General features: G+C 37.5%; 2 protein-coding genes across 3 annotated transcripts; both read right to left on the reverse strand.

Annotated features, from left to right (window-relative positions):
* Positions 1-2,118: 2,118 nt before the first annotated feature.
* Positions 2,119-12,199, reverse strand: sec62 (SEC62 homolog, preprotein translocation factor). The gene is made up of 8 exons (XM_015031984.1): positions 12,085-12,199; positions 7,817-7,925; positions 6,291-6,396; positions 5,928-6,117; positions 5,435-5,530; positions 5,300-5,360; positions 5,108-5,227; positions 2,119-3,558 (listed from the first exon to the last, which is right to left on the reverse strand). The coding sequence occupies exons 1-8, from the start codon at positions 12,118-12,120 to the stop codon at positions 3,026-3,028; spliced, it is 1,251 nt and encodes a 416-aa protein (XP_014887470.1). The 5' UTR covers positions 12,121-12,199; the 3' UTR covers positions 2,119-3,025.
* Positions 12,200-13,038: 839 nt separating this feature from the next.
* samd7 (sterile alpha motif domain containing 7) lies at positions 13,039-27,515 on the reverse strand. 2 transcript variants are annotated; one of them, XM_015031985.1, is made up of 10 exons: positions 27,363-27,515; positions 25,469-25,784; positions 18,034-18,170; positions 17,730-17,853; positions 16,643-16,767; positions 16,468-16,549; positions 15,001-15,677; positions 14,800-14,915; positions 14,083-14,193; positions 13,039-13,589 (listed from the first exon to the last, which is right to left on the reverse strand). In XM_015031985.1, the coding sequence occupies exons 2-10, from the start codon at positions 25,615-25,617 to the stop codon at positions 13,353-13,355; spliced, it is 1,758 nt and encodes a 585-aa protein (XP_014887471.1). In that variant the 5' UTR covers positions 25,618-25,784; positions 27,363-27,515; the 3' UTR covers positions 13,039-13,352. The 2 variants fall into 2 exon arrangements, with proteins under 2 accessions (XP_014887471.1, XP_014887472.1); XM_015031986.1 differs by lacking the exons at positions 25,469-25,784; positions 27,363-27,515 and adding an exon at positions 22,725-23,000 and having other exon boundaries at positions 13,353-13,589.
* Positions 27,516-27,950: the final 435 nt, after the last annotated feature.

The raw sequence follows: 27,950 nt of genomic DNA on the forward strand, positions 1-27,950 counted from the left end.
AAATTCAAAATGTTTTTAAAGACATATACAAGACATCTAGCTGTCTTTACATTTGTCTGGCTAATGGTGACTAACACCTGAAGAAACTGACTGTTCACAGAAAGTTGAGTGACAGGAAAATGTTTGCAAGAATAAGTGACTAAGATCCAGAGTTTTCTGTAGATTGAGAAACAGCTGGAGGCAGGAAAACCTGAACTATCACTGAATAAATGCATCCACAGGTTGCAGCTGTGGAAATTCAGCTTCTGAACAGGAATCATCAGAAATGTGAGCTAAGGAAGAAAGACTGGGGTCTTTGATATTCTCAGTTTTTAAATTTTCTGGCTTGTGTCAGGACTTCAACAGGGAAGTATATGAACAGAAAGTTAAGTGGAAGAAAAAAGTAATAACTGAAAACAAGAATAGAAACTCATTGAATGAGCTTTCTGAGAAGGAAATATTTGTTTTATTATTCATAAATAATCAAAATGAACAAAAATAAGCAGTTTGATGAATGGATCTGAGTTTCACTTTCAAACTAAATTACTAAAATAACTTACATTTTTCAAGATATGTTTGTATTACATCCTAAACTGACTGTTTTAACCCTTACATTTTCCCCACAGAAACAGAAACTACACACATTCTCTTGATGCTTTCTAGGTTTTTATTGCAATGATAACATACAGATATAATCCAGACATCCAATTTCAGTAAATTACACTTCGATATCTTGGGAGACCGTCTTGAGAGTGATATCGACAAGGTGGTAAAAAAAAAAAGACACCAGAGATAAAATGTGGAAGATTTTATTTTATTTTTTTAAACATTTTTACTTGAATTTTCCCCGGAAATGTGCGACGAGAAGCAGCAGCAGCAGCATAGAGTAATACTACGATACACAACAGACCGATAGTTTGCAACAGTCAAGAATAGCTGGGAGAATCGTTTCGTGTTTGTGTGGAGAATCAGAGTTGAGCCGCTGGCATCGCCGCAAACAGATGCACTTTTGCCCGTTTTAAAACAAAAAAAGGGAAAATAAAAAAAAAGGATGGAAACAATGATAAACAGGACGACATGCAAATTAGAAAATCAGAAAGCGGAACGGAATACGTTAAGAAAAAAAACAAACTACTTAACACAGACTAGACAACATACAGAAAACTGTGTTGATGTTAAACCTTTTTTTTATCAGATTGTGTTACAGGAAACTTCAGGTTTCTTTGTTAGAGGGAGAAAAATAGACCTGGTAACTCACAACCAACCACATCACACACTTTGACATAGCGGCAAATCTAATAAAAAATAAGAATGGTAATAATGCTGCAATCCAATGATTCTCAGATTCTACCTTTTAAAAGTTATTCTCTATGATTTAGATAAAAACAATGACAGGACAAATGAAAAGTTGTTTTATAGGTTTAGACTTTGAATACTATATGCATATATCTGATACATTAATAGAATCCATATATAAATGATACATTTCTGTTTTATACTTAAATATACTCCTTGCTATGCCTAAAAAGAGCGTCTAACCCATTTCTAACCCAAAGATAAAGTGAAAGTACAGCTTGGACCTCGGTGACTGGATCTCAGCCAATCAGTGAGCGGATCTGGACTCAAAAAATAAGCCCACTGATTGGTTGTGCAAGTCTCGATGCGACTCCTTCGGGTGAGTCTGGTGTGAACGCAGTTTTAACGGTTTCATTGAGACCAGAATCCTCTCCGTTTACCTGCATGCTAACAACTTTGTGCTGTGCTTTTTGACACTGCGGTTACAAAATAAATGGCTTTAATAAAACAGAACTCAACTTTAATCATGCATCACTTTAGTTATTTGTTGTGTTTGGCACTAGAGTTCACTTTAGATCTGGTTTTGTTCCCAACTTTAGCTCTTACAGAGTTAATTCTTCAGCAAATTCTGCAGTATTAACAAAATTAAAAAAAAAAAAAAAAATTAGCATGCCAGCTGTCTCCAGTAGCTTAAATGTACCTGTAAAGATAAATTACATTAAGAAATATTTTATACTGAGAGGACAACTGCACTATGATGATTTTAAAAAAAAACAGATGCATCTCAATTGATTAGAGTTAAAAAGTATTTCAGTTCAAAAAGGGAAACTAAGATTTATTACACGGTGAAACATTTCAACAGTTTATTTTGTTTGTAGTGATGACTAAGACTTACAGTTAATGAGAAAAAAATTAAAATAAGAACCGTCATGAACTGAATTAAATTAATTGAAAGTTGAGTGGAAGGAAAACGTGGCAAAAAAATGAGATGTGGAGAAGCACGAAATAGTGCTTCAAGAGAAAGTTAAGTGGAAGAAAAAAGTACCCAAAACAAAAACTGCACAGGCCACAAGGATGGAAGGAGGAAAAGGCCTGCTGATGTGGCTATTAGCTGTAAGACATAATCATCAAAATAAACAAGTAAAATATCTGAACATATGCAATGAATCTGTGTAATGTAGAAGTTTTCCTCTATGAATTGAATTAGTGAATAAATTAATGAATTGGGATGAATCTGCAGAGACCCGCATTACTCTGCAAACCTTTATTCTGCCTCTGTGGTTTTGGGGATTTGGTCCGTCTGGCTGAGTTCAGGATGAACAGCTGGCATCATCCTTCTGCCTGAGGAATCTACCGGACTCACCAGATGACACCAGAACCTCCTGACCGGTCAAACACGACTCCCCACCATCGTCTAGATCGGACCTCTTGTTCTCCAAATGATGTTAAGACCCTGGCAGGCGGTGTTTTGGACCGGTAGGTTCCTCAGGCAAACAGCAGTTTCATTTTAACATAAATAACAATTAATTGGAAAGGAATCATTTCCACTGTAAGGCGGCTGCTTCTTCTTTTTTTTAAACATTTTCCCCATCATCATGGCCTGTGAGCGTTGTGTCTATCCCGGTTCTGTTTAGTGGAAGGAAGATCTCAACAACATGAGATGGAGCCTCTGTGCTGAGAGAGGCCGGACGAGCAGGTCCTGGGATCACAGCAGGGAGAGGAAGGAAACAAGAATGATGGAACAGGAAGTTTATGTCTCAGCAGTCTGGACTTTACTCTCGCTACCCTCTTTTCTCTCCTGCGTCTCCTCATCTTCCTCCTCTCCCTCTTCCTCGTTTTCCTCCTCCTCCTCCTCGTCGTCTTCCTCCTCTGTGTGCTGCTCCAGCTCCTCCCTGGTGATCATTTCAAAGTCGTTTCCGTTGCTGTGCTGCGAGCCTTCGTCCTCCCGACGATCGCTGTCCGTATCCGAGTGGCGGTCTTCCGTTGCATCTCCCTTCGCCTCTTTGCTCTCCTCGTCTTCGTCCTCTTCCTCGTCGTCCTTCTTCTCGCTGTCCGACTTCTCGTCGCTGTCAGACTTCTGCGCCTTGAGGGAGGCGGCGCCGTCCTTCTCGTCAGTCTTATCGGAGCCCTTCTTGTCGCTGCTTCGCGGCCCTTTGTATTCGTGCGTGTAGAGCGGCCTGAACGAGTCGATGAAGCCCACGTCTGCGGTCAGGTTGGGCAGGAACCAGAAGTGATGGCGTCCGCCGGTCACCAGCCAGATAATCAGGAAGAGGATGCAGCGAGCTGAGGAGAGAAGGAACAACTGGACAGGTAGCCATTTTCTCACAGCGCACCATAAAACTTTGATAAATGTAGTTCTTTTTTCTTGTTCAATCAGCATGAGTACGTTCTTTCTCAATATTCTCAATAGAAAATGATCTGAAAAGTGTGGCGTGCATTTATATTCCACCACCTTTACTAAAAAACAAATCTGTTGCGTAAACTCCTTAGAGCAGGACGTCAAACTCATCATCATTTTGGGGAGTTTCAAGATTAGAAATGTTCACAACGGGACGGTTGCTCCAGAATGTATTAATAAAACCCATCAACAAACTGTTAAAATGCTAATAAATACATTTAATAAGTACTTCTTAAAATTAAATACCATTATTAATTAAAATTTGCACTCATGCATAATGGTAAATGTGATTTTTTCTGCCACATCGATAACTTGACATTAAGTAAGGCTGAGACAGCGGTGTAGTACAAGTAAGAAATACTGCCACCTGCTGGTGGGAGTTAGCATCACTTAAATGGGTTAGAACATTTTTGAAGAACATTTGCAAAGATGCATCAGTGTGAAAAAATTGCAGGGATCTGTTGAGTTTATGTGAAATTCTTCAACTGTGGAAAAACTGGATGGACTGATTGATATAATTTGGCAGGAAAAAGATAAAAACTGATTTGATTTGATTTATAAAATAACATTCAAGCGATCAACTGTTAACTGTAAGGATCTATTTATGTAGCTAACTATAGACTGGAGGGCCAACTACAAAGCTGTGGTGGGTCGGATTTGGCCCCCGGGCCTCGAGTTTGACACATGTCGTTTAGAAGTTTATTGGAGTTTATTAGTAAACAAAACCAAGAAATCTATGGAGAGTCCATTAATTCAAACAAATGAATATTGTTATTAATGAATAATTAATAAATGCTCTATAAAATAAATGTTTCCATGAAAAAATAAAATTAAAATAATTTAACGAGAAGCTAATATTGTCAGCTTTTTAGAACTTATTTCAAGATTTATTTAATTTATGTATTTCTTCATTTATTTCATAATTAATGATAATTCTGTCACTTTTGTTTCGTAAGCTACTTTACATATTTCAGATACTTTTATTTTTCTAACTGTGTTTTTATTCTCAGCTCTTTATTTCATATTCTTATATTCAAATAAGTTTTTTTTGGTGGAAATAAATAAATATATAAATCGCAAAATAAATATTGAAGTGAATAAGTAAATCTTAAAATTAGTAAAAAGAAATACGTAGACAGATAATAATTATTATATATAACTATAATAACTATTGTTAACAAAATAAGCTCCAGATATTTTTAATCATTATTTTATTGGTATATTTATTTGTCTAATTACTTATTTAATTCTGAATTAAATGGTTCTCCATGAGGAACACATGAGAACGGTTGGCGATGAGGTTTTAGTTACATTTTGGTATCAGTGTTTAAAGAATCTAAAGCTGCTTTTGAGTCAAACATCACATGAACGTATTTTTAAAACATTATTGTGACTGTATGGGAAAACATGTTTTACTTTAGCAGTTCTACTCACCAACTGCTAGAAGCAGGATGCTGGCCACAAAGCAGCCAGCTGCAACACTCAGATAGTAAACTCCAACACGCATTTCTGCAGGCCACAGCGGGAACAGGGTGGCTGCAATCACTGCAATAACTGAGAAGAAGAAGAAGAAGGTGAGGTGATCCCTCCATTTGCAGAAACCTTTCGGTTCCAGGCCTGACTTACCGAGGATCAAACCCATCGCAAACGTTTTGAAATGAACCGGGTCGTAAATCCACACGTACACCTGCAGCAAAGAGACGTGTGTTACACTTCTCACTTCCTGAGGGAACAGCTTTTTAAAGATGCAGAGGTTCCCACCTCATTCCCATCCAGGAACAGCTGATCCTCATGAGGCTCCAGTTTAAACTTTTTCTTCACTTCTTTCTTCTTCTTTGGGGTTCCTGGGCTCTCATCCTAACGTTCAAAGAAAACTTGTTTCATAATCACAACCCTCGTTGTGGAGTTTTCTTTTTGAAATTAAAACAAATTGTAAGTTATAGTAACATAATTCTTAAAAATAAAGTTATCAAAACTGTTTAAACTGAATCAAATATGATTCACACAAAGTTTTACCTCTTGAGTAAAGATTTAAAGTTTGAACTCACAGCTGGGTAAACATCAACTCACTGACTGTTTAGAGGTCGATCAGCTCAGAGTAAAGGTAACTGAGAACAAATATCATTTTGTGCCAGTGGATCTATAAGGGGAAGTGCTTTAGACAGACCCAAAATGATGTTTGGCTACAAGTAAGATGCAGCTGCAGAAAACCTATAATTTCTGTCCATTTCTAGAGTTTTTCTGAGCCACTTACACTCTTCTCTTTCTTAGTTTCAGCAACTTCAGACTCTTTCTTCTTCTCTTTCTCCTTCTTCCCTTTTTTCTCCTCCTCTTTGCTGCTGTCACTCTTGACTTTCTCTTTCTCCTTCTCTTTCTTAGCGTCTTTCTCTGGCTTCTTCTTCATCACCTTAAGAGCTCGGTGGAAGAACTGCTTCTTTAAGAGTCTGCAAACAACAAGAAAAGATTTGATCTTCAGGAGCTGTGAGTGATATTTACTGCTGAAGTTCCTCCATTTTCAAAGTAAAATAAACATAAAACAGTGTAAGAAATTGTGGCTTTGGAAACTAAAAACTGCTAAAGTCAGTGATCCAGCCAGGCGTTGGATGTGCTTACGGACCTGTTGCAGTAATCTACCACCGACTCTCTGGTGGTGAACAGAGCCTCTTCTCCCTTCTTAGCTTTGGCCCATTTGGAGTCCAGCAGACAGTCCACGGCCTTGGAGGCTAAAAGCAGAGAAACAGTAAAACGTCACGTCTCCAGGGCTGCAGCTAATGATAATTTCTATTAACCTATTGATTATTTGAATTTAAAAAAATGCCACATTCTGCTAATTTATCATTTAAGCCTGTTTTACACAATAGTAGAAATACATTAAAAGATGCAAATAAACCATTTAATTTAATCTCAAAATAAGAAAAACATTTTGCCTAAGGTGCAGTAATAGCATTCCTTTAGTGATCATTTGTTGCAAAAGATGAATCTGCAGCTAGACAAATACTTCTAACATGTAAAAGGCTCAGCTCTTATTACATTATTAATTAATGTTAATACAGTTTAGGGCTGATCTGTTTATTATTTGGGGAATTAACAGATTAATAATTGCACAGTAAAAGCTGCTTAATATGGGATTTTGTTTGTTTACAGAATTCGATCCAGGAATCTAAACCTACGCTACTTGAGGAGTTTTGAATAGAAACTATTTATGTACAAAAGGTTTTTTCTGCCTTAAATGCAAAACGTATATATTTTTTGTACAGTTTTATCTTAATTTCCACTCTGAGAATGTTGTTCTTTCACCAAATGATCTTTCTTTCAAGTCTAAATGCTAAATCAGTGGATAATTATCTCAATAATACATTCATGGTGATTAATGGTTCCAGCCCTAATACAGTGATGTTGATCAGAAAGCTCAACATAAATCAGATTATCTGGAGAAAATCTTCACATCAATTCAACAGATTCTTAATTGGATTTAGCTCTGGACTTTAACTGTGCCATTTCAACACATGAATTTGCTCTAAGTTACGCCGTTGTAGCTCTGGATAAATGTATTTAAGGTCGTTGTTCCTCCTCCGTCTCCACGCCGGTGTCTGGTATCGTCTTTATCTCTTCTTGGCTTCAGTTAACAAACCTGCAGTGAGTTGATGAGAGTCTGGTCTGTGTAGACAGCTGCCTGCCGCCACAGACAATTAAACCCTGAACAATAACTGAGCCTGACAGCGTAACAAAGAGCTGCAAGGAACAGCTACTATTATCACCTCACTGTCTTATGCAGAAACCAACCAGACATCATCCTGATTTTATCCATGTTTGTCCACATTTAGATTGAAACACAGAACAAAGATTTATTAGCTGAAACTATGAGCATGCAAATCCATTTAAAACATATTTCTATTGGGATGAATCATTTATTCCCTGCTTTACTGAAGTTAAATATTTATTTGTACTTTTCTGAGCAGTAGGAGTGGATAGCAACTATAAAACTGACAATAACTGCTACTTATTACCTCTTTTTTAGATAACTGTGCGACTGTGTGTCACAGCAACTGACAAATGGGATCAGCTGTGCGACGAAATACAGAACATATAAACCCTGTGAGGCAGAAAAATGCTTTCCTCGTGTTCGTTAAGCTGAGCACTAACCAATGAAGTAGTCGACTCGGTGACCCATCATGTTGGTGGACTTGGTGGGGCAATTAAACCGAAGGTACTTGGCCACCGCCTTCTCCTCCTTGGTGGGCTCGCTCACCTCCTGCAGACACAATGGTGTTTATTATGGTCCTACTATTAAAATAAAAGAAATCCCACTGGGTACAATTAGAGAATGTATGAAACATAAAATTAACCTGCAAAAATTATAGTTAATATGAAATCTGATATTTTTAAAGAGTCCAACATCTTGCAGCATTAAGATCAAAAATAAATCACACAAAAACTTTAATATAACCATAATAAAAGACCGTAGTACTTCTACTTATCCAAAAGAAAAGAGAAAATCTCCACAAAGTTTGGTCAGTATATTCATTAATGTAATGAAATGCTGCCAGGAAACTAAAAAAAATGACAAAGCCAAAAGTATTACCCCTCCTGTGCTCGTTTTTATGCAAAATGTTGGAATTTGGAAGAATAATTTAAAGAAACTGGATAGATGGTTGCTCCAAGTTGGTCTAAAAACCTTTTGAAAGTTCTGAGAGCCCAGTTTTCTTATTACAATTCTGAACATCAATGGAGAATTTGTCTCGGAACCGTTTTTATTATGATAATTTCCGTAGAAATATTAAGAGTCTACCTGATTCCTGGTGAACAGACAACACCACAAATCAATCAAAATGTTGGTGCAGATATGGAGGTCTGTATGAAATGCTGCCTGCGTTGCTGGACTGACTGGCCACAACCAAACATTTAAGCATCAAGTCATTCTTTGACCAGTTCTGCACCAGTATGTAAAGTTTCTAACAGCTTAATACTCATGGGAGAATTTTATTCCAAGATTGTAAGTAATGAGGGAAAGCCAGCGTCTTCCAACGTCCGTTGAGAGAAAATAAAACACATGCTTTGCTAATTCTGCATTGCTGTGTGCATAAGTTCGATCTTAAGCAAATGTAATGTTTTGAGATGCAAAGGGAAATTGGCTGCCAAGTGTTACTAAGATGACTTTGGGTGCTAATGGTGCAAGAAGAAAACTAAAAGTTGCCATTTTTATCTGAGGTCAGAGAAAGACGAGAAGCCACCTAATAAAAAACAGTATTTAGAAACATCTGTATTTCATTCCAGCTGTCAGGGAGACTTTTAGTAGCTAACAGGAAGGCTAAACAAAGCAGAAAAGTTCCTCTTTTATACAGCTACAAACATCCAATATGGCATGGAGGAGTTGGGAATGTTGGAAACCAATAGAAGATGGCAAAGACACTTTAAATGTTACATCCAAGAACATGTTATCTTTTGTATCCAGTTTATCCTTCTTTCAGACATACTGTTTTCTCTACACACGCTGTGACATTTGATAAGCTCCTAAAATAAATACTTGACAAATGCTGATCTTACATTTTCATTATTTCCCTTTACAAGGTAATCTGTACAAACTGGTACTGAAGGTTCAATTTGTTCATCTCTGTAATTTTCAGAAACCAGTTTTATGATCAACAGACAAGAAGTTGCAAGCACAAAATATAAAAATATGATTTATTATAAAAATCTGACAGTGACTAGTCAACGCAGCGATTCCTGACTGCTGGGGTTGCATGATTTCTCTTGTTTCCATCTGATCTTCCTGTTGCCCTTTAGTATCTTGGTCATTAATACTAACTATGGACATTAAAAGTTCATCTAAATGAACAAATACATTATTGGAAAACAGATTTTTAATGAATGACAAAATAGTAGAGTCAACCAAATATTACATCCACGTAATCCTTTCCAATTGCAATTCCACACATATTGATGATGTAGCGACAACAGCAACGCAATATATCGGCCTCCTACGGCACACACTCCTCATTCAACATCTGTGTCGTCTGTTCTGCTGGTAGCAGCGCTGAGCAACATGGCAGCGAAGGAAAAAACAAAAAGGCAGAATCAATCTAGAGATTCTGTGCTGCTTCGTTCAGTCCAGCTGGCTTTGATCCCCACCAAGAGGAACAACAGCGCTTATAAACGCCCCTTTGTTTGGAGAAGCAGCCATTAGAGACAGATCAGTTGCACCTGGCAGGAATAGGGAATCTCTTTGATAGTTTATATGACCGAGGACCTACCTGGGTTGATCGCAGGAGGATAAGCTCCTCTCAAATAAGCAGGTCTGAATGATACAGCCGTTCTAAGGAAATGCTGATGGTCGCTTTGTGGTTTCAGTCTGCACATTTAAAATGTCAACTGCATGCTCAGTGCTGAATTATAGTTATTATGGAGTACCACACTGTAACCAACAGTGCCTTCCTAAGTTTTCATGACATTTTTCACATTGTACCTTACAACCCCATCCTTTAATCAACCCTTGTCCTCAAGTCACACTGCCCTGCATGTTTTAGGAATTCCCCTGTTTCAGCACACATGATTTCAATTGATGGCTGATTAACAGGGTTTTACTGAATTGAAATCGTGTTGAAGCAGAGGAACATTTAAAACATACAGGACAGAGTGCCTTGAGGACAAGCAGGGTTGGGAAACACTGCTTAAATATATTGTATTGGGATTTTTTTGTGATAGACCAACAAAGTAGTAGTTGTTATGGGGAAGGAAGACAATGCATGGTTTTTAGAACAGTTCAGTGTGGCCAGAAAGTTTATTTTACCTCTTTTACTGTAATACCTCTAAATAAAATCTACCACTTTACCTAGTTAGTAAAGAAAGCCCACCTGTGTTTAAAGCGACCTTAGTATTAATCCTGCCGTTCTGTGAAGTTTGTTAGAGAACATTAGTGAACAAAAAGCGTCACAAAGACCAAGAAGGTGGTTCTTACTAAAGAAAGCCAAAAATAATTTAATTTTAATAACCAAAGTGACATTTAGTAATATATTATATATGAATGTACTTTAAATCTAACTTGTGTCTGAGCATGTGGAATACAATGATGTTTTCGTTTTGTATTTATTTTAAATCCCTGATCAATTCTAGAGTACTTGTTTTAATTTACCCATTTATATAAGCAATGCACCTTATTTAAATAATGTTCATTTTAGACATGGTTTCTGCTTAAATATTTTGTCAAATTTTTGGATTAGTAAAAGTTTTCACTTCAAAATTGTAGATCTTCTTTTAAAAAATCAACTGTTTGTGGTCTTAATTTGAGTATTGATGTCACAGCTTTACATTTTAGCTCACTAGCCTTTCTTATTTACAGGTATTGGTTATTTGTTTATTGGTTTAAAAAAAAAGGTTATCATGTATCCCTACATTTAAGTCTTTGAAAATGAAAACAGAAATGAATTTCTAGTTTAATTTAATTCCCTTTCGAAATAAAAGATGCATTTAATTTGGTGCGTGTTAATAAACGTGTGCCTGTGATTTCAGTGTGTGAAGTTTAGGTTGTAACAATATTTTTCTAAGACACCAAAGGTTAATTTTAATTGCTAAAAAGGTATGAATCACCCTGAAACAAATGAATGAAATCAAATCAAAACAAAATAGTTAGGCATGTAGTTATGTTTGAGGCAAGATTCCTTTGATCAGTTCATTACTGAAGTAAATACAAGTATTGTAATAGAGATCAACCAAAACATTTACAAACTGCCAGGCATCCATCCTGTTTTCTAGGTTAGCATCGAGAAAAATTAATTCTGGGAATTTTCTAGCAATATTTCACCTTCGTCCTATTTCTTTTTAATTTACTATAATTCAAATGAATGGAAGTGAGCTGCACATTGTATACTAGTGAGGACGAAGTTAATGAAGCCTGTAGGTACTATGTCCATTTACTCTTAAGTTTTTGTCTTCAAGGCGCTCAAAGAGGGTCTACAATTCATCTTCCTGGACCTATAAAGAAGTGTATTGTGTCAGCTCACTAATTAAATTGCCCCACGTTATGTAAACACTGTGCTTAGAGCTGACGCAGCTTAGCCAGAAAACATTTATAACCACTCCTGCCTCGATGAAAATGAAAACCGACTGCAAGGATGAGCAAGACAGAAAGCGGAGAAACGTCCCCAAAATGGCAGGGGAAATACCTATGAGTGCTACAAGTAGCATACTAGAAAAAGTGTAGTAAAAACTGCTATTTATTTTCGCTACCCTGCTAATGATAGCAACCGTTAGCCACTTACAGCTTCAATTGCTCAGTTATTTAACGACTCTTGCGTCAGAAAAGGCTGCCGTTAGGGCTATATTCCGATAGTTAGCCGTACAAACCGACCCCGAATTTTATTTGTAGTGTACCAACCAACGGAAGCAACGTTTCATCACGAATGAAGTGATGTTACCTGGATCCGTTTCTTGTGCCTCCTGCGCTCCGCCATGATCCTCTCCAACTCAGCTACCCCGTGGGTAAAATCTCGCGAGACTCATCGGCAGCGAGAAAACAGCTTTACATTCACAACTGTTAACTCCCGTAAAATAGGATTTAATACCATTAGTTTTAATGGACAAAGTGAAGTGATTTCACATTAATTATGGTCCGCTCAGTAAATTGTAAAATACTACATTGAAGTACGAGTTCAGTTTTTGATTTGTATAAAATGAGGGTGAGGAGAAATTTTACTTTTAATGTTTACATGTTTAAAATATGTTCCTTGCATATTTTACTATTTATTTTTTTCATAAGAAACAATATATGCCACATAAAAAATAACTTTCTAATTAATCTATTTTTATTTATTTTTTTAATAATTATTTTAGTATAGATTTAGGCCTACAAAATGTGAAACTCAAGTGCCGTATTTCAGACATTGTGCCTCTGGGTGACCCTGTTTCTTTTGCCATCTTGACTTCTCTTCAATGGGAATATTACAAGAGATTACAGCAGATTTGTTTGAATGGGATTAATTGCAGTGATGCATGTAATATTGTGTGTGAGATGTGATTCAGCTGTATGCATTAAATGCTTTATCTTGACACTTATATATAAAGAGAGATTCTACTATATATTAATTTGTAGAAAAAGACTTTATTTTTAAACAAACAAATGCAAAAAAGTATCAAACAGGAGATGCAAAATGCACAAATGAGGCATTGCTGAATTGTTAAATGTTTCTCAAATTGAAAAAACACAAAATCTTTCCAGTAATTTTGTCTAGTTTCTTGTGCAAATATCTAAGTACATTTGAAACACAAAAAAACTCATTTCAAAGTAATTTTTAAGCAATATATAATAGCTTCTTTTAAGTCAGTTCTTGGATATTGATAAAGTACTTGAAACTAGAACAAAAATACTTTTCTGGATAGATTTGGTGTTTTTGCAGAGCATATAATTTATACTGTTCTTAGCTCAGCTGAATAAACAAAGAGAATCATCAGCTTAGAAAAATAATTCAAACCTACAATCAGAAACTATAATGTATAAAATTGAAAGAGAAGAATATTGTATCACTTCATAACGCAATTTTTTTTTTTTTTTTTTTACTATGTACATGTATGGGCATATTGAGCAGAAAATACCATCGTTAACACTAACTCATGATGTAAACAAAAGAAACAGCTCTTCAGGCCTGAACCTGGTTCAGTTCATATTTGTCCTTGGTGTCTGCAGAGATCAGGCCATCTCACTGCTGGCTGAAGGAGGGGAGCTGTTTTCCGCCTCGTGAAGATGCTCCGTGGATTTGATGACCTCTGGGTCTCTCGGGCTCGCCACCATGTCCTCGCTGTTGCAGTTGACGGGGGAGCCCATTTCTGGCGAGCGGTCCCCAGGCTTTTCGGAGGCGGCCTGCAGAGCGGCGCCGGAGAGAGGCAGGTTCAGCATATACATCATGTTGCCCATTCTTCTGGAGACCTGCAGGCATGCAAGCAAAGTAGATGTAAGTTAGATGCAGAAAGCTGCATGTGATGATGGCAATAATCAGCTGAACTTTTCTTCGATTTCTAAGTTTAAAGTTCTGCTGTTCTGGTTTAGAGACAAATACTCCATCAAAAAGGGTTGCACATTTTTAGGTTTCATTCACTACTGTAGTGAGCAATGAGATTTTTTTTTATGTTCCTTAAAATCCTCCTCACTGTCACAGTTTCAATTATTTTAAACTTTTAAAGTTTTCCCTTACCTGTAATATGGATATCTTTAAATGAATAGCTACTTTTTTATAGCCATTTCTTGACTTAATTTCTCAACTTGTATGTTTTTGTGTTCTTTTATAGGAAATTTCTGTACTCAGGGGTTTAGTTTAGTTTTTGTTGTTTATTATCACTAGTTATGTAGATTACAATGTAATTTATGTGGCAAAAATTTCCCAGTTTTGTAAACATTGACTTTTAACTTCGGGTCTGTGTACCTGTGAACGTATTTTCAGAGCCGGTCCTAGTTTGAGCCCCAGCGTGTCCAGAAGGTGTTCCTCTGAAAGAAGCGGCAGTGTTTCTCCATCAATCATGTGGTCCTTAAACGTCTGGAGAAATATTTTCAGAAGAATTAAAGCTGCAGTTTGTAAAATTTATAAAAAATATGTTTTTACATATTTGCTGAAACTGTCATTTTGTTGTGACAGTACAATATGAGACAGCTAAACTGTGAAAAGATCAGGCTCCTCTGCTTTCCCCTTGTCCTGATGACATCTGCACCCAGGAGGAGGGGCTTAGTGCTGTCAATCATCCTAGTGTATACACTGCTCACACACTCCCCTTGCTTTCTGCTACACAACATCTGGTTCACTACAGCGTAGCCTAGCATGAATACTCAAGCTAGTTCGTAAGTTGTTTCTCCATCATCAAGCAAGTTGTTTCTCCATCATTAGCTCATTGAGCAGCGTACACAAGGTTGATTGACAGCACTAAGACCTTCCTCCTGGCTCTGATTGGTTGTTTTTGGTTGCATTTCTTCAAATGGCAATGACAGCACTGGGAGGAGATGGAAAAGCTTGATCTTTTCACAGATTACTTGTTTCATGACAAGGTGAGAGTTTTAACAAATATGTTAAAAACATAATTTTGTAATAGTACAATTCTACAGCACAAAGAAAAGAAACAGAAGAAATAGAGATGTTCTCATGACTAACCTGAGCGTATTCTGAACATGTTGGGATACTGCTGATGAAGTTGTAGACGTCGTTCACCGACCACTTCCTTATGTCCTCTGGTACTTCCTCGCCGTTTAGAAAGAGATTTGGTGGACCTGGAAAGCAGAAGGCACATGCTAACTAAATCATCTCATAGTTTTAAATGAAGCTGTAATTCTCATACTGCTTATACAGACTCACCAGTTGGAAGGAAGCCGTTTCCTGGGACAGGGAAGACGTAAGGCATCCCTGTGAGAGCGCCGCCGGTGGAAGGGTAAATGAATTTTTCTTGGAAAGCAGAACACTGACCGGGTATTTCTTTATCATTCGAAGCCCCGTTGGTCATATCTGAACACCCGTCCTGAGCCGCGGCGCAGGTCTTACGCAGCCCAGCCTCTCCCTCTTTGTAGCTCTTCCTGCTTCCTGTGGCCAGCTCAGAGTCTGTTTTCGTTTGGTGGTGTGTTTTACTCGTGCCGCACTCTTCTCCCGCGTCCCCCTTCGCTTCCAGCTCTTTCTCCTCTCCAGACGTGGCCTCTGGACTCTGCTCTACACTTTTGTCTTCAGTTTGGCCCTTCAGGTTGGCCGCCTGGTTCTCCGTGCTCTTGTGGACGGCGGGCCTCCGCCCAGCCCTCCGACCTCTCTCCCTGTGCAGTGAGCTGATGGGTGGGTAGGGGCTGGCCGACATGAGTATGCTGTTGGAGTGCAGCTCATCCAGGGAGGGACGGTGGACGAAGACGTCGTGGCCGTCTGGCATGCGCTGGCGGCCCCTGAAGAGCATGGGGTTGGAATGGTACGACATAGGATTCTCCATCCCCATCAGCCCTTTTTGGTGAGCGTTCTCCAGCTCCTTCTGGTGCAGGATGGCATTCATCTCCATCCTGAAGATAAGTCAGCACAAACATTTGGTGCAAATGTAAGAACAAACTTTCTGCTGCTAAGAGAATTTAGCACAAAATCATGCCGAGAATATTTGATCGAGTTTGTAGTGCAAATTTCTTACTACAGAACTAACTTACAAGTAACTTTTCAGCAAGATATCAGAGCTTGTTTTAAGCCAATAATTCCTCAATATTGATGGGAAAGTATTAATACCACTGTCACATTATTTCACTTCAAACTTCAAATCTTATTGTAAGTGAAATAATCTACTAGTGAAACTACACTAAATCTGATCTGGTTTCTACTGCAAATATTTTGGTACACTTGAAATAAGACAAACCAAAGTAACTTTTCAGTATGGTTGACAAGCTTGCTTCAAATCAATAACTCCTTAATTAATATTGATTAAAAAAAAGTACTAGTTATAAGTGAAATAATTTGCCAGTGAAACAAAACATTTTAACTTGTAATAAGGGGAAAATGTCTTGGTCCACTGAAAGATTGTTTAATTTATAATAATATGAAATAATTCTTTGCAAGCTCCTATTTCTTACTAAAAAGTTTGTTGTAAGTTAGTTTTGTCTTATAAGACGCCAAAAATACTTGACAAGATGTTGTGTTTTTGCATTATAGTACTTTTTATATGAATAGTAAGGAATTACTTAATTTAAACAGGCTTTTATATCTTGCTATAAAGTTACTTGTAAGTTATTTGTCTTATTTCAAGTGTACTGATATTTGCACTAACTAAACCAAACACAGTCGGTAAGTGCGGTGATGATGCTCTACCTTGCTATGTTTTGCTTGTGTATGAGCTCCTGTCGCCGGGCAACCGTTTCCATTGGTTCCGAGGGCAGGAAGCCGTAGCCAGCTGAGAAGGAGGAAAATGGGAAAAATAGAGAACATCCTGTTAAGTCCTAACACCAAAGCTTGAAATTCTCTCAGGTGGGACGGCTGCGCTCACCTGGTCCCTGGAAGGTTCTGCCAGGCAGGACGTTGGCGTGGGGCTGAAGAGGTGGGCCCAGGTGAGGCCCCATGTGCATCTGCCTCGCCTCGGATGTTACCATGTCTGTGGGAGGAACCAGCTCCCTGATGAGGTCAAAGGATGAGATGTCAGACAAGTTGTAGTGGAACAACTTGTTGAGAAACAATTAGTTGAATATCACATTTTTCCAGCTGTCAGTTTCATAGTGCTGGAAAATCCTTTGAGTTGTTTTCATTTTAATCTGTTTCTAGAGGTGCTTAAAATTGTGCTTAGGCCATTCCCACGTTTTTACCCTCTAAACCAGAAGTTCACAAATTTTCCAGCTTCTGACCCACAAAATGAAATCGTAGGAGATCAAAAACCTCGACTCGACAAAATTAGTATAAACAGCCAATGTACTTCTATTAAGCTTTTTTTTAATTTCAAGTCCTGTTTTTCATCTTTTGCAACTTTTATAAAATACATGTGCTATCTGGTTGTCATTTTTAGTATTTAGATCAATTTCTTAAAAGGACTTCAAGGCCCCAAACCTACATATTCATGAACTGGACTACAGTAAAGCTATTTTTGTTGTTGAATAAGATCGGTTATCTCTCCGTTGTTGACATCCCTTCTTTGGCTTATTTTACATTTCAACATTGAATTTTGTTGCTTATTTTTAACTTTTTGCATGATCTATTCTGGATTGTTACAGTCCAAAGAGCCATTTCTGCTCTCAGTGCAAATAAATAGAATTAGTTTAGAGCATCCAAAGACAAATATAACATCTTTTTTTTTTTTTTTTTTTTTTTTTTTTCAAATATCCAACCTAGGATAGCTTCTCTATTTATTTTCCAATTTTAAGCTTGGATTTCTAAATTCAAGATTTAAATAATCCACATGCTTCATCTGATGGATAAAACATTTTTTCATTATATATTTAAATGACAAAACTGCTAAACTGAAAATTTTGCACCATTAAAATGTTGAATTTACTAAAATAGATATTTCCAAAAAGTTTAAAATGTCTGCTTGAAACTCTTGGGTGCAGGAAGACTTGATTATGTAGGTGAATTCAGATCCAGACCTCTCCATAAATCGATGTTCGAACTGTGCCGGGACCCCCTGCAGCCTCTGCTGGCCCTGAGCGAGGATCTGCGGCGCCATGGCCATCTGGTTCCTCATTATCAGCTCCTGTCTTTGCCTCAGTTCTACAAGAGCAGAGAAAATAGCAGCACAGGCCATTGAGATCAGCCTGACAGGACAGGAAGCTGTAACATGCCCTGACTGTAAATGCTCCTCAGCTTCCAGGCGCTGCTGCATGACGATCTGCCAAATTCACCACATAATGAGTCTAAAAGCTGGATTTGCATGAAGATCAGGATCCTCACCTCCAGCTGACATGCCGTTGACCAGCCGGTACCAGTGCTTCTCATCCAGAGTCCCCTGTTCGCCCAGTGCCGTCATCTTCCTCAGCTGCTCCCTGGGGGTCATCACAAACACACCACCTTCGACCTCCTCAGGAATCCTGCTCACAAACAGAATTTAATGTAATGTGATTTGCTGCTTAACATATGAAGTTGAACTCATTCGGAATTATTTTAAAATGTTTTGAGTTTGGATTTTATTGAGTACATTTTCCTCGCTTGGATTTCACAATCGCTTAACTTGTAGTATCTTCTTTTTGCCGTTAGAGGGCAGCAGATATCTTCTTTTTAATGCGGCGCGAATCGAAATGAATAGAAAATTAGAGAATCATTTAATACTTTATTAAATAATAATTTTAATGTTTATAAAAATGAATAAAAAGTAACCTTTATTAACAATGAAAGCAAATATCTGAGTCTGTGACATAATTTTCAGCCTGAACATGAAACCTTGACTTTTCTCATCTTTTCTGAAAATAAACAAGCAACCTCAGTGTTATTTATGTTTCTTTATGTATTTTTTTAACGTTTCCTTACATTAAATTTGATCTTTTCTAAAGCTCCCCTTGGAGATGTCATCCACCACATTATCCTCTCACCCTTAATCTCACCTTTCAAACTCCACTAATAACAATCTTAAATCCACCTTGGCTGTAACCTTCATCACAAAATTAATCTGTAAATCCAAATCCTCTCCCTATGCAAAGGCCAGCAAATATGCTCTTTTGCTGATGATTTTGTCTTTTTCTATCCTTGTAAGGACATTTAGTCGTGATTCAAGTCCAGCACTGAGACAAGCATTAATTTGCAGCCTGGAAAAAATAAATTAGCCTCCCTGTGTTGCCCAAATCCCATTACAAAATATGATACTGTAAATGACTCAGTAATCCAGTTCTGCTAATTAAGGGCCAACCTGCAGCTGCAAACATGAATGTCTCAGGCCGCCTCTTTAAATGAATCCTCTTAGGCTGATTAAATCAGCGCATGATTGATATGTTTGTCAGGCATGTGTTAACTGTGCACTTTTATTGTTTCTGATGTCCAGCTCCTTCCAGACAAATGCTGCCATGAAAAAATGCCCCAAGGCATCATGCATTATCCACAGTCCCTCAAGTTCCCTCTGAAAGCCGTGTAATCTGAGGGCTGTAATCCCTCTGTTAGTCCTGCAACAGTCTGCAGCCTACATCTGCTGACCTTCCTGGCCCGGCCCACTCCCCATCCCCACCTTCCTAGGCCCCTGCTACCCCCAGGATCCTATTAGCTAAGTCCTGGCTATACAGCACTTTAAAGGGATGTGTTAGAGGTAATCCGCACGTTTAGAGTTTTACCCTTAGCAAACCTTGCCAGTAAGCATCCCGGACAATACACCTCTAAGTGCTAAGCCTATTAGTCTCCATTAGCTCCCAGGATGTCCCAAAAACACCTTGGGGATAAATCTGGGGAAGCAATCGGTTTATGTGGAGCTATGTGGCAAGAACACATGCCACATCTAGCACCTTCCTTATCCATGTCACAACCACTAACATCAGCAAATCAATGGAAAGGATTTTTTAAAAGTTTTTATTTCTATAACAGGAGTGGAAACTGAAATCCCCAAGGTTCACACACACACACACACACACACAGTATTTAAGATTTGTGAAATGTGCAGCTTCATCTGAGTAAAGAAAGAGTATATAAAAATCAAAATTTTTAATGGTGAAAAGTTGTTCAGTTTGTTTTGAGTAGAGAAAATTTGAAGGACTTTATGTTTCCTGTTTTATCTCAAGACAAGAACAACAAGCATTTTAATGTAAAAGCTCAAATAAATGACTATAAAGTAATATTTAAGGTAAACTTAACCATTCATCCCATGAATCAAAAGTGACACAGGACAAATACCTCCTCATATTAGAGGTGTAACATTAAATGAGATTTTAGCTGTGTGTCTATGAAATTAAAAATTCTCATCTTTTGTTTCCACAAAGCTTCACAAATGTTGAACTGTGTTTTAGAGAATCTGTCTTCATCTTAGAATGACCCAGTTCAAGTTTAATTTAATTTTTTTTTATTTCAAACTAGAGATGATGCAGTCCACTACAGTGAAAATGGTGAAACAGCCCTTTAGATTAATTCAGATGGAAAGAGGATGCCAACTTCAGATGGTTTGCCAAACACATTCATGTCTTATCTGCCAGTTTTAGTTTGATTTAATTTTAAATTAAAGATGCTACAATATTATTTTGAAATATTTATATAATTTTACGTATAAAACACAAAATATTTTAACGAAATGAACAAAATAGTTAGCTTTTCATTGTTGAGCCAAAAGACAGTAAGGGTCCTGCACATTTGGTTTACTTAAAGAAAGATATACAATTTCATTTTTTGAGGGGTTCTAATGTGTTGTATTTTCTTACGTTTTCAATCTCTCCTTAAAAATGGTTGCAGATCTCGTCAACAAAGATCATTTTTAAAGGTGGGTTCTGCTGGTGTGAGACATTCGTGGCCAGAATTGGCCTGCAGGCCACAACTTTGGACACATCACTGTTAACGCCTCTATTGTCTCACTCAAGATTAAAACTAGTCTTGTTATTCTTGAAAATAAGACTCTCCAACAGAAACAGGATGTTGAAGCCCAAAGTAAATTTACAGTCTAATAAACTCGATACTCCATATTTTTGGAATGTGGGTGGAAGTCAAAGTTTCTACAAAAATACACGGAAGAACTATTATTGACCAATATGTGAACGTTTAACAATGCTAACCACACTTAGCTAAAATTCTAATGTTCCCTTTAGTAAATATACATGATAAATGACCGCAGCACTCTGCAATTTAGGAACAATGATGTTTATTTGTGTTTTTTAATCTCTATTGATATCATAAAAGAATATTTTCTCATAGCTTTAGTGTCAAAAAAAGTAAGTTTTAGGTTATGCTAACTACTTAGCAGCCAAGAGGTCAATATTTGTAAAAGTGAACAAACTCAAATCAACTGCACCACTGTGCCGCCTATTATAAATAATTGTATGCTATTTTTCTAAAACCACTTAACTTTATGCCAAATTGGTGAATGTATTAATGCTGACCACTTAGCGCCACAAACTATTTTTGGAACTAAAATGTTAATGTTAGCTGAAATGAATCCTCTTAAATAACTACATCCATGCTGCATAAGATTAATAAATATATTTTTAATTTAAGTTCTTCATTTTACTTAGACTGAGCAATTTTTTGGTCAAAGTTTAAATGTTGTATTAGTGCTAGCATAGATTGGCACAAAAAAAAAAAAACAAAAAAAAAAAAACTAATGTTAGCATAAGCGAATAACTGTGCTGCATAAAATCAAAGCTTATTTTTGATCATTCCTAGTACTTAATTTTTATATTGACTTTATGAACAAATCTTTGGTCAACATGTAAATGCTAATGCTAGCTTGATTAACCAGAAGTTAATCAAGCTAGCATTAGCTTTAGTGATTTTTCTAATACTGACTGTCCCTATTAACTTTATGAGCAAATCTTTGAGTTAAAAGAGTAAATGTTGAACATGGCTAATCTTACGTAGCAAATAAAATATTAATTTTATCCTAAGAGAACAAAACTGTTCAGGCAAAATAACCCAAATATGTGTAAAAGAACCAACCCAACAATTGTAGCTACAGTAAAACACAAGCCAAGCTTCAGAAAACGAATTATTACATAAGCAAAAACTAAGCGAGCCAGCAAAGTTCAGCGAGAGTTGTTTTATTGACATTTTTTTCATCAGTTTTCCTCTCTATACTTTTTAAAAATTGGATGTACTGACTGAAATGCAAACACAAAACATTACAGGCAAAACATGAGCTCCAACTTGCAGCGTATCGCTGTTTGGATTTCTCTAGTGAACCTTTGAACTTCAGCTCACTTTCCTGAGGTAAGCAAATCTTACATGCACATTTTAAGCATCTTTTAGTTTTGTGCGAGTGAATCCATCACGAAAGGTGAGCTGCATAGAAAAAAAAAACACAACCACCTCTGCCGTATTTCCTTCAGCGAGCAGAGGCCACACCACAGCTGCCAAATCCGGGGATTGGACTCCTCGGATTTGCAGTTGCCTGGTTAATCTCATTACAAGAATGAATTAAAGAGAAAAATTGCTGACAACTTAGATGGAGTCCTGAGGAGGTCATATCAGACAAGACAGAAACGATGTCTAGTCTTTCCTAATCCCCCAACACACACACACAGGTTGGAGCCATGCACATTCTGGCAGTTGCATGAAGCAGATTGCATTTCTTGAGACTTTTGTGCATCGTGAATATCATTTTCAGAAACAATTTCCCGTAATAAAATGCTAGCTTAACCTGTTTTATTTCTTTTTCCTTCAGATTATTACTGACCCACGTGAAGAAGCTGAACTAATTACTGTATTTGATTAACTGAAGATTTTAAGCGCTTATTTAATAGAGTAATTACAACAGTATTAGTTGGTTGTATAAAGTTTCTTGCTGATGCAATCTAGTTTCTCACATGGAATTTTAACAAAACAGAAAAAAATAAATATGTTGTTAGATGCTTGGTTAATTTTATTGACCCATGAGGTTATGTTTATGCAGCATGTTGCAGTAAAAGACTCACAAAAAAACTGAAAGAAAACCTGTGAAAAAAAACCAAACATTTTTAGTGACTTACCTTTACCTTGGCAGAGCTTTCAGGTGTTGCTGCAATTCAGGTGAAAAGAAAAAACAAAAATATGAGGTAATTTCAAACCGATAAGAGCTCGTCTCTCCTCTGTGTCTCCTTCAGCATCCAACTGGGCAGCGGACTGAGCACAATCTGCTGCCAGCAAAGTGCCTTAACTAAGAGAGACCTTTTAAATACCGATTCATTTCATCTCCATTAGCTGGCCTTATCTCCTGCGGTAAGCCCTCCCTGTCCTGACATCACTATGATCTCCCATCCAACCACCCACTGCACCTTGCAACTGATGTGTAATTACTGAAGCAGCACTGGTCCCTAAGCATGGAGTGCTAAACCTCTTTCAACGTTTACCTCACTAATCCCGTGTTAGCACTTTAGGCCACAGTTAAGACACCTAAATGCTTAGCTTCTTTTTCCAGTGGCAAAATGGCCAGCCCCCTCCTTCACTGCTTAGTGGCACCATGCAGAGAAACTGAACGCTGCTGTTTGTAGACCGCAACAGCTCCACTGATCAGTCTTGTAATCTCTGTTTTTTTTGTTTTTTTTTTTACACACGTCTAGATTGGGTGTCAGGAGTATTGTGCTCCCCAGGGTGCAAAAGAGCTGACCCAAACATGCTTGGTGGTAATTTGGCAGAAATCCGACTGAATGTTGGCTGGATCATCCTCTCAGACCTCCTAATCTGACAGTTTGTGCTAACCAAGCTTAAAGGAGGGGTCTGCATTTTGAATGATGTTTTCTTTAATGCCTAGTGAGGAGCTAGTTGTTCACAGTTGGTGGGCAGCAAAGAAAATTAGCCAAACAGCAGAAACAATGTGGAGGGGTGGGACAGAGGGGGGGCAACATGGGGCTGAATCTGAAACCCTCTGCAGGCAGTGGAGCCTCCTTTAAGGATGAATGCACTATTTGATCAAGAGTTATATTATTGTAATTGGTACAGAAATGTTGTACAAATAGATTTTCAATCATTTTATGCTTCCACAACATATTTCAGAATACTTTGAATCAAACATCTAATTATCATCAGGAGTGTAACATCAGAAAATTACTGTAGGACCTGTCTGACAATATGAAGTAGGCTGCAATATCTCAATGAAACATATTATTCTCAACCAGAAAAATTCCTAAGTCAAGATTGGACATTAAGCAGCCGTGTTGGGTTCTCCAGCTCAGCACTATACTAATTCAAAGCACTAACAAATCCACCTATTAATGAGTCAGAAATTAATGTCGACTTCTCAAAGTCCAGACCCAAATCTGCTTGATAAAAAGGTTGTTCATATTTAAAATTCCTCCAATTTGGCTGAACTGAACAATTCTGCAAAGAAGAGTTGCCCAAAATTCCTCTACAATGATGTAAAATACAGAAACACTTCATTATGCTATCTGTCAATTACTTTCTCACACAAGACCAGACTGATTTGGAAAGTTTATTCCCTCAAAGAAATTAAATCCTAATGAGGAAACTGCACTTTGTATTTACTTTGGGTATCTTGGTCTGATCTTAAAATTAGCTTTATGATCTGAAACATAGCAGAAATGCAAAAACAAAAGAGCTTAGAGGGAAAATGCTTCATCACAATTTATTTTGTACCTTTGGTGTAAAGTGGCACTTGCTTTGGAATAGGCATAAAAACAATGGATAACTCGTCTTACCCTTATTTCTTTATTGATGTGCCAGACTTTTTGTAACTTTAGGTTTTTGGAATAAAGCCCTAGTAATTTATTTCTGTACTTTCAGTGAGTGAAATTGACAGTTTTCATAAGTTTTTGTTTTGCTATAAAAAATAAAAATAATGACAAAATAAACTACATAAAGCAGATCTATTAATCATCACAGCTCTAAACAATTTAAAATCTGATTTTTAAGAAATGTAAGCTCATCTACATTTCTTCAGTTAAATCTATAACAAGTTATAAAGATTACAATGGTATTTTAGCAACAACAATTTAATCCCCAAAGAGTAACGTGGTTAGATTAACTCAAAAGATGACGGGTTTCTTTGGTTTTGTGTAAAGTTTCTCTTTTTTCTGGTCACACTTCTTCTCTGTTGAGCTTTTTAACTCTTTCATTCAGTATTTATTAACTTTCCTTTTGTTGAGTCAAGATCAGAGTGGAAGAAAGTGGGTGACATGACAGAAAGTCTGGAGATCTGCTGATCAATACTTCTTTAAAAGATGTCAACAACATATGGCTCTCTGATGACAGAGAGATGAGGAAGAGCTTACACAGTACAGTCTGTAAACAGATATTAACAGATTATATATAAAGATAACTTCTTCTTTTTTTTTTTTAGCAATTTCATGTTTTGGGTCTGTTAAGAATACCTAAATTATTTCTTTTTTTCTAACTAGAACAAGGATAGAGATTCTTTTAGATATTTTCTATTAACTTCTTCTTCAAATATAGAAGTTTACATAATCTTAGATTATTATGATTTCAAACAATTTAGGAAAGCACCAATGATGATGATGTCATGATTTTTGCAAGCTTCTGATAGATTAATCAATAACCTTCGAGTTAGATGGAGCCACACATTTGACCTGCTTCTTTTTGTGACGTTATGGAAAAATCAGGGATCAATAAATAAAGAACCGTATTATAATTTGTAAAAGCACTCTGAAAAAAATGAGTAAATTTTTGGAGTCATTTCCATTGATCTGATAAAAGCTACAAATGAAGAGTTTGGGAAAAATGACAATGTTTCTATTTTGAGTAAAAAGTGGAAACTTACAAGCCTAAAGACACCATCCCAACTGGAAAGCATGGCAGTGGCAGCATCATGGCAGAGGCAGCATCCTGGCAGTGGCAGCATCGTGGCAAGGGCAGCATCGTGGCAGGGGCAGCATCGTGGCAGTGGCAGCATCGTGGCAGGGGCAGCATCGTTCATGGCGCGGCAGCATCCTGGCAGTGGCAGCATCCTGGGAGTGGCAGCATCATGGGAGTGACAGCATCATGGGAGTGGCAGCATCGTGGCAGTGGCAGCATCCTGGCAGTGGCAGCATCATAGCAGTGGCAGCATGTGGGGGTTGGTTGACCTTTCATGACCTCTAGAAACATTTCTTTATAACTTTAAAATGATAGCAGCACAAACAAAAACATTTTCCTGCACAATCTTTTGACACCATTTTTGTCTGATTCGAAGAAGGTTCACAACATAAATAGCATAATGAGAAAAGTAACTACAAAATTTATTTTGGACAACAAAGTTAATGTTTTGGAGTGGCTGTCAGTTTCTGAAGTTCTGGTATTTTGCCTTCTTGGACCCCAGAAATAGTGAGATGATCATGAAGTATGGAATACAGGAGAAAGGACAAGAAACAAGCAAGCAACTAATTGAGTTTAGTCAACAAGGCTACTGGGGCACTGAGGCAGGGAGAGGAGCTCCATCTTCTGGGGAGACTCTGCTCTTGGCAGGTGTCACTAGTAGGACAACCACAGGCAGATTTCAAATTTGCTGGAGGATCTAGTTATCCATCCTGAAATAGAAACATCCAGGAGGGAGAAGTCAGTGCTTCCCTGGTCAATTTGTTGCCTTTAAGGTTTTGGGATTTCTGGGGTCTTTCCAAGTACTCTGGGTTCCTCCTAGACTGAAAACAGGCTGTTAAGTTAATTGGTTAATCTGAGTTGCCCTTGTGTGTTGGTACATGGCTGTTTGTCTCGTGTGCGTGTGTGTGTGTGTGTGTGTGTGTGTGTGTGTGTCTGTGTTGCCCTGGCAACCTGTCTTTGCTCTTTAATCTCTCTCAAATTTTTGAGATCAAACTGTTTTTAACAATAACCAGAGTGCATACACAAAGATTTAATTTGCTAATCCCACACTAAACCATTTAGGACTGAGGTGGTCCAGTCCAGCATTCGAAAGCTACGATCCTGCAGCTATCCTTACTCCACCACATCCGTTTCTGTGCTTCTACTATATTTGCTTATTTTATTCAATTATTTGACATGACATACATTTTAAATTTCGTTGTGCTTTCTTTCTTGCACAATGACAATAAAAGAAATTCTGATTCCGATTAATTAAACGAACTGTTACCAGACTTCTGCAGAGCGGATTCAGTCATTTGATTCAGGCGTATTTGAAGCAGGGACGCATTTAAAAGTTGAGGAAAGTAGCATTTTATGATTAGACTTGGCCATCTCTGATTTAAGATAAGTCTTTAACGTCGCTGTGGAGGAATCTTAGCCTAATTTTCTTTGCAGAACTGTGTTAATTGAACCATATTGGAACGTTTTTCTTCCAGCATAAATTACATGTTTGCCGCTGTTAGGATCTGTGTTTTTCTGTGTTAGTCCAGTTTCCCCTGTGAATCTGTCTTCCCTGTTGATTGCTCCCAGCTGTATCCCGTTCCCTGATTACCTTCCCTGTGTATTTAACCCCACCTGTTGTCTTTGTCTGTGTCGGATCCTCGTCGTGTGTGATGTCGTCAGTCTGTTCCCTGTGCCGTCTCTGTTGGACTTTTCATTAAAATTAATTATTTTCATCATCATCCTGGGCCTGCCTGCCTCTTACCTCACCTCACCCAAACCGGAATCATGACAGCCGCAGTATGTCTAAATCAGGTTCAAGACTTTGACTAGGTCATTTCTTTCTCATAAGTAAACCTTTTGGTAAATGTGCTTCTCACCTTGGTATTCCCATTTTTAGCACAGTCTCTGTTATAGTTTGTGGTAGAAAAGGACTCAAATGTAGAACAAACCATGTTAGAAGAGGAGCGTTTAATAAACGGAGAAAACTTACAATAAAAAGCAACTAATGGACCTTGAGTAGCAATGATGAAAGGAAACCAGAGAGCAACTTTTATACTGATGCAATGACAGCGAGCCTGATTAGCCAATCAGGTTAAATGTGGAGCAGCTGTGGGAGAAACTGCAGTAAATAGCTGAAAAACTCCACTTCTTTTTGTAAATATGAAGCTATGATAATAAATTTTTGAGGAAACAGAAATGTATGTGTTTTCATTACCTTTAAGCTGTATTCACCAAAATTACAAGAGCTACACTGCAAAAACACAAAATCTTACCAAGTAGTATAGTGCAAATATTTTTGTATATTTAAAATAAGACAAAACTAACTCAAAAGTAACTTATCAGTAACTTATAGGAGCTTGTTTTAGCTAAATAATTCCTTAATATTGATGACACAGAAATAATCTTTGGTAGATTATTTCTCCTGTAACATGGAAAACATGTCTAGTTTAATGTCTAGTAGTGAT

This window comes from Poecilia latipinna, unplaced genomic scaffold (genome assembly GCF_001443285.1).
Source record: "Poecilia latipinna isolate Pla-1442-1.1 unplaced genomic scaffold, P_latipinna-1.0 Scaffold227, whole genome shotgun sequence".
NCBI lineage: Eukaryota > Metazoa > Chordata > Actinopteri > Cyprinodontiformes > Poeciliidae > Poecilia > Poecilia latipinna.